General features: G+C 37.6%; 2 protein-coding genes across 4 annotated transcripts in view; one reads left to right on the plus strand and one right to left on the minus strand.

Annotated features, from left to right (window-relative positions):
* Nucleotides 1-2,027: 2,027 nt before the first annotated feature.
* On the plus strand, nucleotides 2,028-8,854 carry rab20 (RAB20, member RAS oncogene family). Its single transcript, XM_028590687.1, has 2 exons — nucleotides 2,028-2,441; nucleotides 7,170-8,854. The coding sequence occupies exons 1-2, from the start codon at nucleotides 2,252-2,254 to the stop codon at nucleotides 7,769-7,771; spliced, it is 792 nt and encodes a 263-aa protein (XP_028446488.1). The 5' UTR covers nucleotides 2,028-2,251; the 3' UTR covers nucleotides 7,772-8,854.
* col4a2 (collagen, type IV, alpha 2) overlaps nucleotides 8,392-18,815 on the minus strand; it is an 83,215-nt gene continuing 72,791 nt past the window's right edge. For all 3 annotated transcript variants that reach the window (XM_028590682.1, XM_028590684.1, XM_028590683.1), the window contains 6 exons: nucleotides 13,870-13,968; nucleotides 13,637-13,783; nucleotides 13,240-13,356; nucleotides 12,655-12,846; nucleotides 11,449-11,735; nucleotides 8,392-9,727 (listed from right to left, as the gene is read on the minus strand). In XM_028590682.1, coding sequence (XP_028446483.1) covers nucleotides 9,473-9,727; nucleotides 11,449-11,735; nucleotides 12,655-12,846; nucleotides 13,240-13,356; nucleotides 13,637-13,783; nucleotides 13,870-13,968 — 1,097 coding nt within the window. In that variant the 3' untranslated portion in view covers nucleotides 8,392-9,472. The remainder of the gene's footprint in view (nucleotides 9,728-11,448; nucleotides 11,736-12,654; nucleotides 12,847-13,239; nucleotides 13,357-13,636; nucleotides 13,784-13,869; nucleotides 13,969-18,815) is intronic.

The raw sequence follows: 18,815 nt of genomic DNA on the forward strand, positions 1-18,815 counted from the left end.
ACATTTGAGTGTATGATATGCAGTGTTTGCAAGATTTCTGTTTGACACTCATTCTAGAGAGTGTATACACACTATTAATAGTCAAATCGGCTGGCAATCTGTTCATACCAGGTGTACAATGTCAGGCCTGCACATTTGGGCTGTATATTTGTATTGATATGTTTTAGCCTTACAGTAAATCATAAACATGCTTATTCCTCACGACATTTCTTTGCTCAGAAATAATTGCACGCATAACATTGTGCTTTTTCACATTAACTTTTCTTTTGTGGCAGCGGAAAAACACACTTCACAAAAAGTAACAACATTTGAGAACAAAAATATACAAACATATACCTTTACAATTTATCCTCTACACTAACATTTCATTCTAAAGTGCAGAATAAATTGTAACACATGGTAACAATTCAAACTTATTGTAAAATCGTATTATAAACGTATTGTTGTTACATTTGTTGTGCTATGCTTAGCAGAAAAGTAGAAACATCTAACCAAGTGTTGTCACAAATAGCCTACTTCCCCATACACGACAGTACTTGGACGCATTTTAATGATGAAATTGGTTTAAAGGTCATCTTAAAATGAAAAACAAATCTACATATAGATGGCAGTTTTGAATAATAAAACGTAGCCTACTGTAATCATTCAATACGACTGAAACGTTATGAGCTCGGAGTTGAAGGCTATATTGCCCTATTTTGATAGACCTCTAAAAGTAGCCAAACTTTTTGGCTTGAGTTAGTTCCGCAGTCTGAGGAACTTATCAAGTATGTTCTTCTTCAGATAGCAATCTTATCGTGTCAAGCTGGTCCACGCTCGAGTGAAAACTACCACCCGCCCACCGGTTGTGACCGAATGTCCAATATGACAAACCAGGCGTAGGTCTAAATCTTCCCCTGAGTTTGGCCTTGTAGGTACCCCCCCCCCCCTCTCCCGTCCTGTATTGTGGGATTTTGTAGATTTTAGTTGTAAGAGGTATTCTTAAATTTTCTCAGTGGTGGAAGAAGTATTCAGATCCTTTACTTAAGTAGCAGTCCTGCTTTGAAAATGTTAATTGAATAAAAGTATGTAAATCATCAGGAACATGTAGGCCTACTTAAAGTAGTCTACTAAAAGTAAAACTACTCAATACAGAAAATTCCTTACATTTTACTGAAGAAAATCTGGAAACGATCAAAAGAGTTCTGTCAATCAACTAATTGTTTAATCGGCTAATCATTTCAGCTGTACTTGTAGGCCTATATTATTGTTGAATGTATAATAAAACATCATATTTTACAAACTACATGCATTTTGTGAGCAAAAATCTTCATCTGTAAAGTAACTAGTAACTAAAGCAGACAAATTAATATAGTGAATAAAAAGTACAATATTTAAGTGGAAAGTGGCCTTAAAAGAAAAGACTCAAGGAAAGTACAAGTACCTCAAATTTGTACTTAAGTAGCCTACAGTAGGCATACTATAGTAGGCATTCTACTTGACTAAATGTACTTAGTTCTATTGCACCATGTATTTTCTGTTCTGTGGTAGGAACAATATCATGTTTTCTTTCAGTGTGGACATACACATGTACAGTATGTTATAAAGAACTAGTTGTCCTCTAAATTTGAAATGTTCCTCTAATATTGACACATTTTCAATAATATGAATATTCACTTAGTTAACAAATGGGAACTTTTAATGTTCCAAGAACATTTGATGTGTTGCTACACTTTTTTATGTTTGCTGGATTTTGTGCATATATATATATATATATCTATGGATTTTGTGACGTTCTTATTTTAAATCTTATAAAAGAAAAACAAAACAAAAACTAGGCCTATATAATTTGGTTGTTTTGTTGTTTTAACATTTCAGAACAATTTATATTTGAGGATATTAATCTCCCTCTTTTTTAGTTCTGTTTTATTTATTTTTATATAATAAAAAACAAAAACACGGTAGACTGCTGGACCGGGTACACAGCCTGCCAGCTGAACCTGAAAGGCTCATCTCAGGGTAAAAAAAACACCGCATCTTTAGCTCATGACCTACTTCCTGTTTCCACTCAGTTACTTTTTGAAGTTCAGATTCCAGGCAACATAATGAGAATGAGCCGACGCTGCATAGTTGAATGAGCTTTCGTTCATATAATGGCGCTTGTAAGAGGAATTCGTGACCAGTCTGACAGTTTTACGAGCTAGACCGAGTTTCTTTTATACGATTAAGAGAGAGGATAGAGCGCCACTGGAGCGGGACGCGACCCAGCATCATGCCCGAGGTGTCAAAGATGAAGAAGCCCGACGTCAAGGTGGTTCTCCTGGGAGACATGAACGTGGGGAAGACGTCGCTGCTCCACAGGTACATGGAGAGAAAGTTCAAAGACACCATCAGCACCGTTGGAGGGGCGTTTTTCCTCAAGCAGTGGGGACCTTACAATATCTCAATATGGGACACTGCCGGTAATACCTCTTTTCTTTACTAGACTTCTCCACCTTTTATTTTGAACTGTTATCAAGTCTCATTCCTTCTGTTTATTAACTGTGTTTGTTTACCTGATAACGCGTGATCCCACCACATGAGGCAATCTCTGGCATGTGACCGCTCAGTGCTCTGTACAGGCACAACTGTTGACCCTCTGCAAACCCGCCTCTAATATTGAAATGATTATGTTATTCTCACATGTAAACAATTATAGATTAAGATCTGAAACAATTAACAATACCATGTCCTATAAAGTCTTGCACAATTAAAACATTTCAGGTCAAAACAGGATAAAAAGCAACCTCATAATACAACACACAGGCTAATATTAATTAATTAATTCATTCATTCATTCAACAATACATTTAGCTAGTCCAAAGTTATTTGCTACAAGTAAAGTATATTGAACCTTAATTTTAAAAGAAAGATAATAGTTCATGGTACATCAAATAAAAACATAAACAACTCAATGTATTGTTTAAAAAGGGACTGTTCCTAAAACATAGAAAAAACTGTTATGAAATTCAAGTCTGTTGGTCACTCAGTCAATCAGAAAATTAGTCAGTTCCTTTTTTTTTAAATCAGTTTTATCAAGTAAATCTCAAATCAAAAAAAGTTAGAAGAGTTATGACTAAGAAAGTCATAAAAAATCATGTCCAGGCACTCAAGGTTGGTTACAAAAAGGGATAAAAAGGCCTTTAATAAGTGACAGAGGCTTGAGCCTTCCTCAGGGTGCAGTGCTCAATCTCATATCAGTTTAAATTTAATTATAAATGCTATAATTTAATCAATTATAATGATGCATTCATTTATTATACTTTCTGATAATTTGTGATAACAACGATGTCAGATTTTTTAAATATTATTTAAAATGAAATAAAAATGATTTAATTAGAAAGTGATTGATTTATTAATGACAGTAATTGTTTTTTTTCAGTTTTAGTTGGTTTTCATGTGCTAAAATGCATTTGAAGCCCTTTTAACGTTATGAATTAACACCACATCTATCCCTTAATTGTTAAAATTTTTATTTTTAGGGCGTTAACAGAAAATCACCCACCATGCAAGTGCCTTCTTCCTTAACAAGCACTTTAAGGTCACTTCAGGGTGTTCTTTGTCACGGGCCGTATTACTCAACATTGGACTCTTGTCACTTGACTCTAGCCATTGTCATCTGTGTACTTCTGCAGTAACGCTCACACATACAGAGCCTACACATCTATTAAGAGCTGCCTGTGATGGAGGCTTTAGAAATACTAACCACCACTAATGTTTTGACAAAAGACGGACAATTCCAAGTTGATTTTAACCATTTACACCTCAACGGAAAGCCTGTAAAACTACGCTGCACAGATTGTTACTAAAACCTATATCAGTTATATTATCAGTTATGAGTAGGTAAGCCTGTTTACATGTGCTGCAGCCTACATGTCAACAGATAAACGGCAAAGGACCTTATTCTATCAGATAAATATAATTAATCTTGAAATGCTATTAACAGATTTGTTTTCAGTAAGTTGCTGAAAAACCCAGTGAACTTAAATGATGACGATATGAAACGAAAGGTGTTGGTGACTGAAAGAGTAAACTATCACAATTGTTTAAGATGCAATTTTCTGTTGGCTAATGAATTTGATTATAAACTATTTGTTTCAGCACTACATGAGACTATTATTTGGTACAGTAACACGATTACAGTAGCAGTCTTTATGCTCTGTACCTGGTAACACCTTTGTTATAGAAACTACTGTTCATTTGCCTGGAAGATTTATTATACACAGAACCAGTCCATTATTTTACTGTCTAAATATATATAATATTTACACATACACATTCATGCTTTTCTAGAAGCCGCACATGATTTGAGAAACATTCTCACTTGAAATACACTAATGTGGGTATTGGCTATGACAGCAATAATTTGGGGATTCTTTTAGCTACTGCTGATGAATAAGCTTCTAACTGCACTACATTCCATCATTGTGTAAACATGAATTCCAGTAAGCCCTCTTAGGCAAAAGTAGAGTTGGTGAGCCAGAGAGATAAGGAAAGGCTGACCATGTCACCAGTAAGTCATTTCCTGTCTGTGTTCCCCAACTGCATCCCCCCTGACAGGAGGCTGTTGTGTTCGTTTTATTTAGTCACTTTGGTAGAGAAATGCCGGATCAGCGCTGAGTCATTTTAGGGTTACTGCTGCAGACCTATCAGTGTCGGCCATAAAGCTTTGGAAGAGTGGCAGTTGTAAGGGTTGTACTTAAACCTGTCCAATGTTTGGCTCAGCTCATTGTAAACAGGCTGTCTGTTTATTTTCTTGCTGATAATGAACCTTTTTTAGTTTAGTTTCAAAACCCCATGAAGGCGTTTACAGTTTTTTACAATCACTTTGCTACTAATTTCAGAACCTTGACGTCATTTTTCAAAACTCTAGACACAAAACTCACAACCAATGATCAAAATGCACATTTTTCTCTAACACTTTTTTCAATTGCTTGGATACAATGCACATAAACCATATATATATATATATATAATATTTGTTCATTTAACAAAGATCACCTGTTCAATATGACACAACTTAACATCAAAGTATTACTATTTCAAAAAGCAATTCAAACATTACATTTTAGATAATTGTCTATTCATTCCATTACAATCATCTTACTATCAATCGATACAACTACTCAAAATGATAAGTAACTGTTGCATTACTCTTAATGCATAATTGTATGGAAACAATACAGACAAACAATATTCCATGTTTAGATCATGAAAGTTTTAAGATAACGAGATTCACGTCACCAATTAGCGTGGATCATGAACCAATTAGACTACATCATCTATGGATGTAATATTTCATCATCATTCTTTACTGTAATGTACTACTGTTTATCAGACACTGTTTCTATAGTACCATGTACCAACTTTTCAGACTCTTTACAGTATTTACAGTACTGCACTGTATGGATTCAGGCCCTTGGAATTGCTTGTCCAATTCTGCCAACTTGTTACTGATGATTGAGATATATAATTTACGGTCATGTGAAAAAATTAGGACACCCATGCTAAAGTTGACTGAAAAGAGGAATAAAAAAAAACATCTATTGCAAATTGATCTTAATGCCTTAATTAAAAAAATTAGATAAACTGAAATAAAACCATGCCAATCTCTAGGTATGGTGAAGGGTATGTGATGATGTTGGGCTATTTTAATGCCAAAGGCCAAGGGAACTTCATCAGGATGCATAGTATCCTGGATCCATGAAATAACTGGCCTTTAAAAATAACAATCTGCCTGCCTCTATGGGAATTTAACATAGAGGTGTACTTACTTATGCCCCCTGTATTTTAAGGAAGAACATTTATTTATTTACGATACATTATTCATTCACAAAGAAAATTGGTGTCCTTAAAGATTGGATTTTCTCATGACTGTATATATACTTTATTTATAGAGTACTGTATGTCTGTTGTCGTTGCAAATGAGAATTTGTTCTCAATCAACTTACCTGGATAAATAAAGGTTTATTTTTATTATACACATTATTTGCTCTACTACTGCAGTACTTTAACAGGGATGTATTTACTTGTAGTACCATAATGAAACATGTATCACCTATTTTGTACTACAATATTTAATGATTGTACGAACGATGACCCAGTGAAACTATGGGTAGCTTATGTGTGGGTGATCTAAAGTAACGTTTCAATGGTATTTCACAATATATTTGTTTTTTGAACCAGTGATTGTGCAAGTGCAAGATTTCTTTAAAGATATGAATGCCCAATCCAATGTTTTGAACATTGGACAGCCTGTGTTACAAGTGATAACTGTTTTGAGTTTTGTGTCTAGAGTTTTGAAAAATTACATCAAGGTTCTGAAATTAGTAGCAAAGTGATTGTAAAAAACTGTAAGCTGCCTACCTTGTTCCTCTTAATAGTCACATGACAGGGGTGGGATAGGAAGACATGACTCCCCATGCGTTAACCCATTTTTTTCAAACTTACATAGAATAGTAAGTTCCAGAAACACATTTTTTGTATCTCAGCCAATAGTATGTAAAAAAAAATAAAAATAAATAAAGCAAACTTCCTACCTCAGCTCTTCGATGTATTGTGATGTATACCATAAGGTATTTGTGATAAATTAGTGCAATGAATACACTTGAGATAGCATTAGCTGGGATGATTAGTTGATTAATCAGTTAGTCGAATCAAAAACGGTTTTGATAATCAAATAATCATTCCAGTTATATTTCAAGCAAAAAAAAGTCAAACACTCGGTTTTCAGCTCCAAATATGAGCATTTGTAATAATAATGAACTCAATATATTTGGGGTTTGGACTGTTGGTTGTATAAAACAAGGTATTTGAAGATCATCACTGGGCTCTGGAACATTTTAATGGTGATTTTTCCCAATTTTCTGACATTTTATAAACGAAACAATTACTTATTTAAAAAAAAAAAAAGTTAGGTATACCTGATGAACTGGTTACTGTGTATTATCCAAGAGATGCCCCCAGTGGCAAAGTATTCACACACAATGGGCCCTTTCAAGAATCCTGCATATTTCAACAACAAAGGTTGTTTCTGTTTTCAAACTGCTGACCGTCTCGCACAACTTCTCTGAGTGTTTTGTGTCCTTCTGCAGTGCTGTTCATGGCTGTTTTCAAGTTGAGTTGGGTCAGACTTTTCTCTGTCTCCTCAGGTCGTGAACAGTTCCACGGGTTGGGCTCAATGTACTGTCGAGGTGCGGCCGCTGTCATCTTCACGTATGACGTCACCAACTGGCAGAGCCTAGCTGAACTGGAGGAGCGCTTCCTGTCCCTGACAGATACTGCTAACCACGACTGCATTTACGCCGTAGTGGGCAACAAGGCTGATATCACAGACCCTAAAGCCCAGCTGTCCCAGGACTCGGATGTGGCATCTAAGGACCGAACTGAGATTGAGGAGGAGAGGACAGAACCACAGGTGCTGTCTGCTTGCCCCACACCCCCGGCTTCCCCTGTTTCCTTCTCTGGGATAACGCTACACAAACAGGTCACCCCTGAGGATGCAGTGGCTTTTTATGGGAGAATACTGCGCTACAAGGGCCTGGAGGAAAAGAGCAGCCTGCCTGCAGAGAAGATGTGCTTCGAGACAAGTGCCAAGACGGGCTACAATGTGGACACTCTGTTTGAGGCATTGTTTGATCTGGTGCTTCCTTCCATCTTGAGGAAGAGAAGTGAGAACCAGGAGTCTCCTACAGTGGACCTGGAGGAGTGCAGAGGGGCCAGCAACAAGCGGGCCAGATCTGCCTGCTGCTAGGGGCTAGAGGCTGTTACCAGCAGAGACTTGTTTTTAACAAAGGACAATCAAGAGATTGGTCTGCGTACCGAATACGTACTGTGATGGTACTACTTATTTGCCTCGACTGAGAACCAATAGCATCAATGACCTCCCAGTAACACAAACGCACATTCTTGCTAGCAGCTAGCATTCATAGTGTCCGCTGACCTTTGAACGAAAGGAAATCAACGCATGTTGCGTTATCGCTCTATGCTTTAAAGCCTTTCAACCCAACGACTGAACCGCACTTGTATCCCAAAGATATGCCTGTAGGCAAATAACACACATAAGAAGTCAACCACTGCTTTTTGTTAATGTTTTGGACTGAGAATGTCACAAATTATCAGTACTAATTGTTAGGTGGGTGGCACTGTTTATTATTGTTGTATTTTAAGGTTTCCACAAATCACACTTTTGTTTTCTTTTATGTTCTGTTACTAGCATTGATACTGATCTTTATATTTTTTGGCACTTTTGGATCTTTTTTTTTTAATGAGTGTTAATAAACCTGTCAAATTTTTAACTACGCTGTCATAATAAATATTTTTACTTTGCAGTTTGCCCGATTAGGTTAAGATTGTGAAAGTAAAACGACACAATCAGAACTATAACAAACATTTAATCTTTACAATCCAATGAAATAATCATGTAAGAAAAATGACCAATATTATGTTACAGTTAATTGTCAGTACATTCCTGGTCTAATCAAACAGTTTATTTCCAAGCGAGTGAATCTAGGAGATGTAGAACATTTGACCTACTTTCTAAATTGTGTAAAACACTAATCTATCCCAGGATAAGTGACCACAGCATTGATTTGCTGCAGTCAGACCTTGACCTTTGATTCGAGCTGTTTACAGACTGTCGTGTTGGCAACTCGGGACAGTTCAATAATTAGTAGATTTGTAAAGGAAAATGAGTGTGACATGAGTAGTATTAGAAAAGATATATGTTTAAATTCTTAGGGAGGGGGGTCAAGTTCATTCAGCTGGTATAAATACAAAGAGAATCAGTGCATTGTGTGAACATATGGTGTATGAAAAATAAAAGAGTTACAGATGATTTTTTGCAATAGTTGAGAAATGCATAGTAACGGACGAACAGCTTGAAAGCTCGGATTATAAAAAAAAAGGTTTTTGTGAGAGCAATGGAATAAAAGCAGGATAATACTGTCAATAGTATCAACCATAATTGTTCAAGACACATTCTTCATAAGGCTGAGAAGCAGTGTTAGTGGCTTTATGGTGGGCTGTATACCCTAAACAAAAAAAACATCTAGATAAACTGAAGCAGTGCATACACATGGGCGTCTTTGGTTCAGCTGTAGTGTATGGCCTCTGATCGTTAACAACGTGTGATCGTATCTGAGGTAATAAGTTAAACAGTAAGCACCAATCCACATTAAACACAAAAAATACTTGTTTTCCCATAATGCTATTGACCTTATTATGGGGCTTCTCCTGTTTTTATCTACAGCGGGACATTGCACTCAAAGCTCAAGACATCACATAGTCATTGCATAATTGAGCTCTGTGGTTCTGGGAGAATGTTTCCCATTTACATTGATCTAAATAAGTATGTCAGATCCCCCTTTGTTTGGTTTAGTACATGGATAGAGAGACGCCACTAGACCACTTTTAATGCAACAACTTCGTTGTGTCAGCGTTACTGTAGAGTCTCTCACAAGTTCTTCATGCAGACTTGGCAGCGGCTGATGCGTGACAGGAGCTGGCCTGCTTTGAGCGTCTCTGATGCCGGCTCAGTGTGGAACGACTGATCTATGGAGGTTAGCCAGAAGCTGTGCTTGTTAGCAAAGTAGTGGCATGTGCCTTTGGCCCCGTTACACTCAATGAATGGTGTTGTGCGGAAGTCCTCCAGGCAGGAGCCAGGTGACGACAAGGACTGACCTCCGCCTTCATTTCCTGCTGCTGTGTGCTGTGGAGACAAAGGTGAGAGGGGAAATGAGGCAGGTGTGAAGTCAAATGTACACTAGAGTATTTTGTTACATGTAACATTTTAGAGGATAAGTCTAGTGATATTGTGTGTTTTTCTTTTTGTCAACAAATCCCATGAAAAGACCAAAACCAACAATTTATTCATCAACTAACAAGTATCCTCTCTGTAGCCACTAAACCCACAGCGGAAAATAGTTCCCAACAGATACACAATTTACTCCTGTTGGAGAAACGTATGTAAAAACAACAGAGCGACCAGCTGTTTTGAGAAATTACTTAGCCTTTTTCAAAATAATAATATATATTTGTTACTCGTTTTTCAAGATTTTCATCTTCCGTAGAATTGAATAGGCTGGATCTTAATGCCACGGACAGGGTAGGAAAATCAGAAAGTGTTAGGAGACTAACAAGGTTTGAAAATGTTTTGGATTTGTTGACAATGACAAAAATATAGAACATCGCCTGACAAACTACTGTACTCTGATTGTTATTAGGTATGATTTTACACAGAATATGTTGGATTGCTTTGTTGTGCAAAGACATGTTTGCTATGGCAGATAATGTAGCCCAAATTAATGAAAAATAATAGGAAACAAAATCACACAAACAATAGAGGGTAGGGTAAAAGTGGCGACCTCTTTGTAACAAGAGGCAATGTTGTTATGAGAAAAGGAGGCCTGAATGGGTCTTCAACAAGTTAGTATTGTACTTCCATAAAGTTGAGGGACGAGGAAAAGCAAGATGGAAAAAAAAACGTTGGTCTAAATCAAAGAGGCAGAGATATTGTGACTTTTAGTCACTAGCATGGGTCAAGTTTGAAAAACGCTGCATTGCACACTTCCCACAGCACAGCAAGACAGTGCCATTTCATGAGACCTTCCCTGTCTGGTAAACACTCACATCCCTCAGTGGCCACATTCCCAGTTTGTATCGCAGGCATTTTGTTATAAATCTATAGTCTCCCATTTAAAAGGAACACGCCGACTTATTGGGAATTTAGCTTATTCACCGTAACCCCCAGAGTTAGACAAGTCGATACATACCCTTCTCATCTCAGTGCGTGCTGTAAGGCTGTCTGACGCCGCCAGCAGCATCAGGCCAGCACAGAACATGCAGGTGAATGGTTCCAGTAATCCTACTGCCCCGAATTGTGACAAAAGTGACAAAATAACGCCTTCTAACCGTAAACAAACCGGGAACTATATTCTCAGACAGTTTGTTGCAAAGCAAATCATTCCGCCCAAGTACTATATTCTTCCGCTGGCGGCGTCAGACAGCCTTACAGCACGCACTGAGATGAGAAGGGTATGTATCGACTTGTCTAAGTCTGGGCGTTACGGTGAATAAGCTAAATTCCCAATAAGTCGGCGTGTTCCTTTAAGATTCTTTCAAATTTCCCAAAGTTCCTCCAGAGCCACAGAATACATTATACAACTGTTTTCACAAGCTGACTAGTAATACTCATGATTAGTAAACAATGGTTGATAAATCTTATTGACCATTGTCTTTTGGTTTGGTAGCTTGCAAATAGCTATTTATACACTGAGTTGAAAAAGGAGGTTGCGCTTCAAGAATGGAGATTCTTGAGATCTAAACCCAAAATCCAATAGGCATGTTCCAAAAAGTGATCAGATGTGCTACCTTTTCTTCACTTTTTGGAACAAGCCATATATACACGTTCGTAGGAAGACCAGATCTCACCATGAGGAAGGAGTAGCCGATCCACAGGCTGCGCCAGCCCGCAGGACACTGTGGGATGGTGATGTCCTGGCTGTGGATTGCGATGGCAACTGATGGAGCTTCGCATACTGAGCAGCGGCTGATATACGGTTTGATCTCTCCCTCTTCTACAGGCATCATGGGAAGAGGAGCAGTCGTCGACAGCCAGTAGGACTTATCATTTCTGCTGGCATAGTAACAAATGTCTCCAGGATTGCAATACAGGAAGGGCATGCTGTTGAACCGTGGGAGGCAGGAGCCAGCCAAACCTGAAAAGGACAAACAACCTAAATATACTTTGCAAAACGGCACACGTTTTCATACACAAACTCAATTTAAATTACATTAAATAAGAGTGACACAATTACATATTTAAAACATTAAAAGTATGAGAAAAAAGAAAAAGACTCAAAAATTGATTATAGTCCGAGATCTAGATGTAGTCAACTTTTAATTTGTAATAGGAATGATGTGTTATTTCTTAAAGTTACATAGTTCCAAAATTAGAGAAAGTATTTCATCATCTGGAAATGTGTCCAGCCATGTGTGGTGTGAAAAAGTAGTTTCTGTATTGGAGTTTTTATTCGAAAGTCCAATAGTTTCCCAGTGTTTATCAATGGTGGAACTAACATTTACTCAAGTACTGCACTTCTTTCACCACTGGTCTTTGTGGTCTTACTGTATCAACTCTTGTAAAAACAGCACTGAGATAAGATTGGAGTTGAACTTTTGACAAATTCCTTTTCTGGTTTTAGAATTTATCACATTTAGCAGACAAACTGTCAAATTTAGAGCAGATCTTCAAAAGTGATTTTTTATTTTCCATCGGCGTTCTGCCTCTTATGCATAGTTAATTCATTTAGAGACAAAATCTGGTTGCACTGATTTAAAAGTGAGGACACCGGCTGGTCTAAATGGCCCCAAATGTAACTGTGCCAGCAGTGAGATCTGATGAGCCTGCTTGCTCTGTGGAATGTCTTCTGGTTCACTGGATCACAATGTCTGATCTGACAGGACTGTACTGTAACAAACTCACACTGGCATATGTCTAGACAATGCACTGATGACCATTCTAGTGAAAATCCCCGTAACAAAATCATATTTGTACCCTACACAGCTTTCAGATTGGTTAGTCACCAAGAACAACAACATACTGTAAAACAATTTAAAAACTTCACACTGACTTACCAAGATCCTGGTTGTGGGCCTTTTCCTGGCCCTCAAAGTACAGCAGACTGTAGCCGTCCCACAGTTTCGACATGCCCACAGGACACATGGGCGTCTGCTCTGATTGACTGTGTTTCACCAGCAAGTAACCCACGCTGACGCTGCGGCCCGGCATACCAGGTAACCCGCGGATACCAGGGTTTCCACGGTGACCTATTGAGGAATGAGGAATGGACTAATTATCGATTGCATAATGCATTCATACATACCAATACTGTGCACACTTGATCTTACTGTGTATAATGGTTGGAATATGCATCATGCAACCAAGTCATACATCACTGTAGACTTATATATCTGTAAATAGGATTCCTGCATGAGGCCTAATGCGTTCATGGTTTCCCTCAAACCCTGTCAAACATCTCTGCTAAGACAATTACATAGTAATTATTAGTTCTTATTCATTTACTAAACCGGCTTTCACAAAAAATAACAATAAAAAGCCTCTTGGTAACTGGTTCCCTGCTTAAATCTCCACCTACTTTAAATCCTTTAATCCAGGTTTATTAACCCTAATCCTAACCTGCCCCACTGTGTGAAACGCACCTTCCATGCCTTGCAGACCGGGGTGACCCATTTGTCCAAGCTCTCCACGGAATCCAGGCGTTCCTGATCTACCACCAATCCCCGGCATGCCCTTCTGCCCAATGGGTCCCATGAACCCTGTACAGAAAAAAAATGTATGTTGGTGAGCTGGACTTTTCACTTAGTGAGGCTCAACAACAAAATGTTTGTATTTTTATTTTATTTATTTTTTAGCATTTTCACCCTTTTTTGACAGAAGACAGTAAAGAAATGGGGGAAAGAGAGAGAAAGATAGAGAGATGGGTATGACATGCAACAAGAGCCCCAAGGCCGGAATCAAACCCGGAATATAGCATTCGCTGTAGCCACTCAGCTAAAAAGGCACTCCAACAACAAATGTTTTATTAGAATAACTAACCTGTATCCCCAGGGGGGCCCTGTGGCCCTGTTTCCCCTTTGACCCCTTTTGGTCCTTGGATACCATGCGGACCTGGAGGGCCTCTCTCTCCTGGAATTCTGATGGGAATTGGAAGAGGACCCTGGTCTCCTGGGATCCCATGAATGCCTGAAGCACAGAAGGATAATGTAATGACCAAGACAGAAAACAAACAAACACAAAAGCACATATCTGGTAACTAGTGAATCATTTACCTGTTGGTCCAGTGTTTCCTTTTGGACCTGATGGCCCTCTTTCTCCCTTCACACCAGTAACACCAGGAACTCCCATCACTCCTTGGTCTCCTTTCATTCCTGTCAGAAGAAAAGCGTCTTAAGAACTGTACACAGACCGTAGCTTGTGATCATATTATCAACCTGCAGACACGTGCATTAATACGACACTACAGACCTAAACATAATTATCAGTTGAATGCCAGCAAACACTTACTTTACAGTGGCAGAAATCAGTAGAAGTGGAAATCTCACAATATGATACAATTATCTTTTCTGGCCTTATAACAGAGAAACAGCAATATACTGTACATGTGTGCCATCTTTGGCTCTTCCTTTTAACGTATGGCTTTCTTTGCAATAATTTGTGGCATTTTAAGCATTGATTCTAACATGTTTAGGTTATTTCACTCTTGAATTGTAAAATTGTTAAGGTATACTTTAGCTCATCATATTTTAGATATTTTGTGAATTTTAACGTGTCTTATTGACATGATGGTTCTGTATGCTGTATTGGATGTTGTCCTGCACTATGAGGCAAGATCCAATGAATGTTGTCATGGCAATAAAGTTAAGTCAACTGAACTGCCAGTAACTAGTGCAGTTCCCATTTTTAAATGTCGGCAGCAATAAGTGATACATTTTTGCCAAAGTATCTTAAAAGAATTTGACAGATAATGTGTCACAAGAGACTATATTACAATGTATTTTTTTTATTGATTATTTGTTTCAACTATACATCATCAAAATCAAAATCCGCTGTGTGTCATTTTTGGCCGGATGTGCGTCACCTTCCGCTTTCTTTGTGTTGGCATTCTAAACTCCGGTGGATTTATGAGGACTATGGTTAGCTGCTCCTCAGATCTCTGCAGGTGAAATCCAGACAGCTAGCTAGACTATCTGTCCAATCTGAGTTTTCTGTCGCACGACTAAAACTACTTTTGAACCACCAAAACAAGTTCCTTCCCGAGGCTATTTTGCAGCGGCACCGTTGCTCCGTGCGCTACTTAGCACCGCCCCAGACGATTGTGATTGGTTTAAAGAAATGCCAATAGACGGGTTTCCTGTTTACAAACATTACAGGGTGCGTGCGCATACCATTGACATATATATATATATATATATAAGGCGCATACCAGGGGCAGAAAGACAGATTGGTGAGCTGGTCCGATAATGCAAACGCATTTTTGTCTCAGTGCACATTGTCTTAGTCCCTTCATTTTGTCATGGCATTTATATAACACATACTCTATGGTCTTACAAAGCTAACGTTTTTGACCGATTACAATTTAATCATTTTTTGTGAGCTGGAGAGCTCTCGTTATGAGAAGCTAGCTATAGCTCTGTTTGCCATTCATTCCAATGGGGAAACCTTGCGGCTAGACTTTCGACATACATTGCATATATTTACACTTCGAATTTCGTCATGGTATTTATATAACACATACTCTATGGTCTTACAAAGCTAACGTTTTTGATCGATTACAATTTAATCATTTTTTGTGAGCTGGAGAGCTCTCGTTATGAGAAGCTAGCTATAGCTCTGTTTGCCATTCATTCCAATGGGGAAACCTTGCGGCTAGACTTTCGACATACATTGCATATATTTACACTTCGAATTTCGTCATGGTATTTATATAACACATACTCTATGGTCTTACAAAGCTAACGTTTTTGATCGATTACAATTTAATCATTTTTTGTGAGCTGGAGAGCTCTCGTTATGAGAAGCTAGCTATAGCTCTGTTTGCCATTCATTCCAATGGGGAAACATCGCTGCTAGAATTTCGACATGCATTCCGGTGGCGTATTCCTTTAAGCTTTCCTTATTGTTTGTATATAACTGCTGACTCAAAACATGATTTTAGTTGGATCTGTTTGTAGGTCTTTAATTTTGCAGTGTTACTGTGATATATATGTATGGCTATAATTATTATTTTAGGCTAATGTAATAGCCCGTGTTAGCAGCAGGGTTACTCCTGAGTGTACCCTTATGGTTGGTTTATGCCTTAAAATAATGGCCAGGATTTCTGGGGAAATGTACGAAATGTTAGTTTCAAAACATCACTGCAGGTTGATTGTTTTTCGCAGCAGAGGTTGATTGTGGGCGAGAGGGCCATAACATTGTCTTGGTTAGCTCGCCAAAGCTCTACTGCCACTGTCTCGGCAACGTTAGCTCATGTAGGCTAACTATAGCCAGTTAGCTTTGTATGTAACGTAACAAAAACCCACCCATCTCAGAGGAGCGAAGCTTAATATTTCATTCAATAAAGTTATGTACAAAATGAGCACTAACGCCACAGGTCTTATGTTGGCAACGTGGACGCAGACGACTGCTTTCGGAGTTTACTATATCGATATAGTAAACTCCAAAGGCAGTCGTAATATTTACCTAGTAGGCTAGGCTAACACTGTTGCTCTACGTTAGTAAAACAACCGGACTCGAGTACCACAGCCCGGACAGGTAGATATCACCAGAGACTTTTTTTTTTTTTTTTTTTTTTTTATTGAAATATTAAGATTTACAAACAAACATGGCTGCATAAAACTTGATATAACAAAGTGGGATACAAGAAAAATATAGCCAGATGGAGCAGCACTTAATACAAACAGGAAATATACATGTAGTCTTAGTAACAAAAGTAAGGATGGTTATTAAAGGAGAAGAGACATTCAAAGAGGAAAAAAAAAAGAAAATGTCATTGTTCAGCTGGGAAGTGTTTTAGGGTATCATATATGTTTTTTGCTTTAGGACTTTTCAGAGTTTTTAAGGATTTCAAGTACATTTTAAATTCATTTAAAAAAACAACAAATTTGGGAGAGGATTTCATAATTCTACATTTGTGAATAAAGAATTTAGCTAGACATACAATTGTATTAGTACAGAGCTCAACACCCTTGCTTTGCAATATCAATCCAAATGTTATATCGTCACAGGAGAAAGAGGTTGGGAATGAAGACATCTGTTGCTTAACCCATGTATGTATATCACACCAAAATTTCTGTATCACATTACATGAGAAAAACATATGGTCCGTAGTTTCAACATCATTTTCACAGAATGTACATTTATTATCATCTATACCAAAGCGAAGTCTCAGTAATTCTTTACAGGGGTAAATGTTGTTCATTACTTTGAAATGTGTTTCTTTCACTTTAGGAGAAATAGGGAGTGTTAGATACATTGTTCTTAGTTTAGTGATTGAAACTTTATCACATTTTTGTAGTATATTATTTTTATTATGCATTTTAGGGTAAAGATAATCAATAAAACAATTTCTAATAAAGTGGTTAGTGCATTTTTTATCCAGAATAGAGAACCCTTGAATTGATAGTGGGGCCAATTGTGGTTGTATCGGATAGTATGCCAAAATATTTCTTGTTAGAAAGACAAATCCTTGGGGTAGTGCTTTATGTAATTTAGTAAAGTCTGATTTTAAGGCTTTGAAATTATGTTTGATGCAAAACTGTTCATAATTTAAAAATTGTCCGTTGGTATCCATTAAGTCGACCATGGACCATATGCTTCTCCCATACCAATCCTCAAAGAATAGAGATTTGTTGCGGTGCAAAATATATCTATTGTTCCAGAGTACAGATGTGTGGGGTGAGAAGTTATGTACGTATAACATTTTCCAATACAAGAGTATTTGTTTGTGAAACTCTGACAATGAAATAGGTAGTTTATTAACATTAAAGTCCGCTCTGAGAAGAAATTCTAATCCTCCGATTTTCTTGAATAAGGTCTTTGGAATACAATACCAAAAGGAGTTGCTGTGTTTGATCCAAGATTTTAACCAATTTATTTTTAAGGTTCCATTAAGGCAGTCAAAGTCAATAACTTTTAGTCCTCCATCCTTTATGTCTTTAACCATATTGCTTTTCTTCATATAATGTGGTCTGTTTCTCCAGATGAAGTTTAGGTTGATTTGGTTGATAGATTTAATCAAATTGTTTGGAATGGCATTGGAGTAGGCTGGATAAGTACATCTTGATAAACACTCCATCTTAGTTAGGTAAATTCGACCTAGTATTGATAGGTCCCTCTGTAGCCATATAGTTAGTCTTGATTTGCATTCTTTAATTTTATTTTCTACATTCAGAAGTTGGCTTTGTTTTTGGTCCTTGGAGAGGTAAATCCCCAGGTATTTGATTTCTGATTTAATAGGGATATTACAGATGGTTTTCAGTGAAGTGTCGTGTACAGCCAGCAATTCACACTTTTTTAAGTTTAATGTTAGACCTGAGGCTTTGGAGAATTTTTCAATTTTGGCAATAGTTGTTGATATTTGGTATTTATCTTTTAAGAATATTGTTGTGTCATCCGCTAGTTGGCTAATTATTATGTCTGTGCCAAGTACATTAAGTTTTTTAATATCATTACAGTTTTTGATATAGATTGCTAGCATTTCTGTAGCTAAGATGAACAGGTATGGTGAGATGGGGCAACCTTGAGGAATACCCACATTAATCTTGAAGCTTGGGGTGGTACCACTAGGTAATAGGACACAGCTACTAATATCTCGATATAATCCACCAACCCATTTCCTAAATTTGATTCCAAATCCAAAGTGTTCGAGCGCCGAAAGAATAAACGGATGCTCCACGGAGTCGAATGCTTTATAGAAGTCTAAAAAAAGAAGGAAACCATCATCCTCTATTTGGTTTCTGTACTCAATGATGTCCATTACCAATCTTATATTGTTGTGGATTGACCTACCTTTTAAGAACCCTGACTGTGTATCTGCAATAATATTTGAAATCCCTGTTTGAAGACGAGAAGCAAAGATGTAAGTTAGGAGTTTGTAGTCTGAATTTCTGAGTGTAATGGGTCTTCTGTTATCTATAATTCTGGGGTCTTTCCCGGGTTTTGGAATTGAGATGATAACTCCATGTCTCATTGTTGGTGGAAGCACACATGTTTCAAA

The sequence above is a fragment of the Perca flavescens genome, chromosome 11 (assembly GCF_004354835.1).
Source record: "Perca flavescens isolate YP-PL-M2 chromosome 11, PFLA_1.0, whole genome shotgun sequence".
Classification (NCBI taxonomy): domain Eukaryota; kingdom Metazoa; phylum Chordata; class Actinopteri; order Perciformes; family Percidae; genus Perca; species Perca flavescens.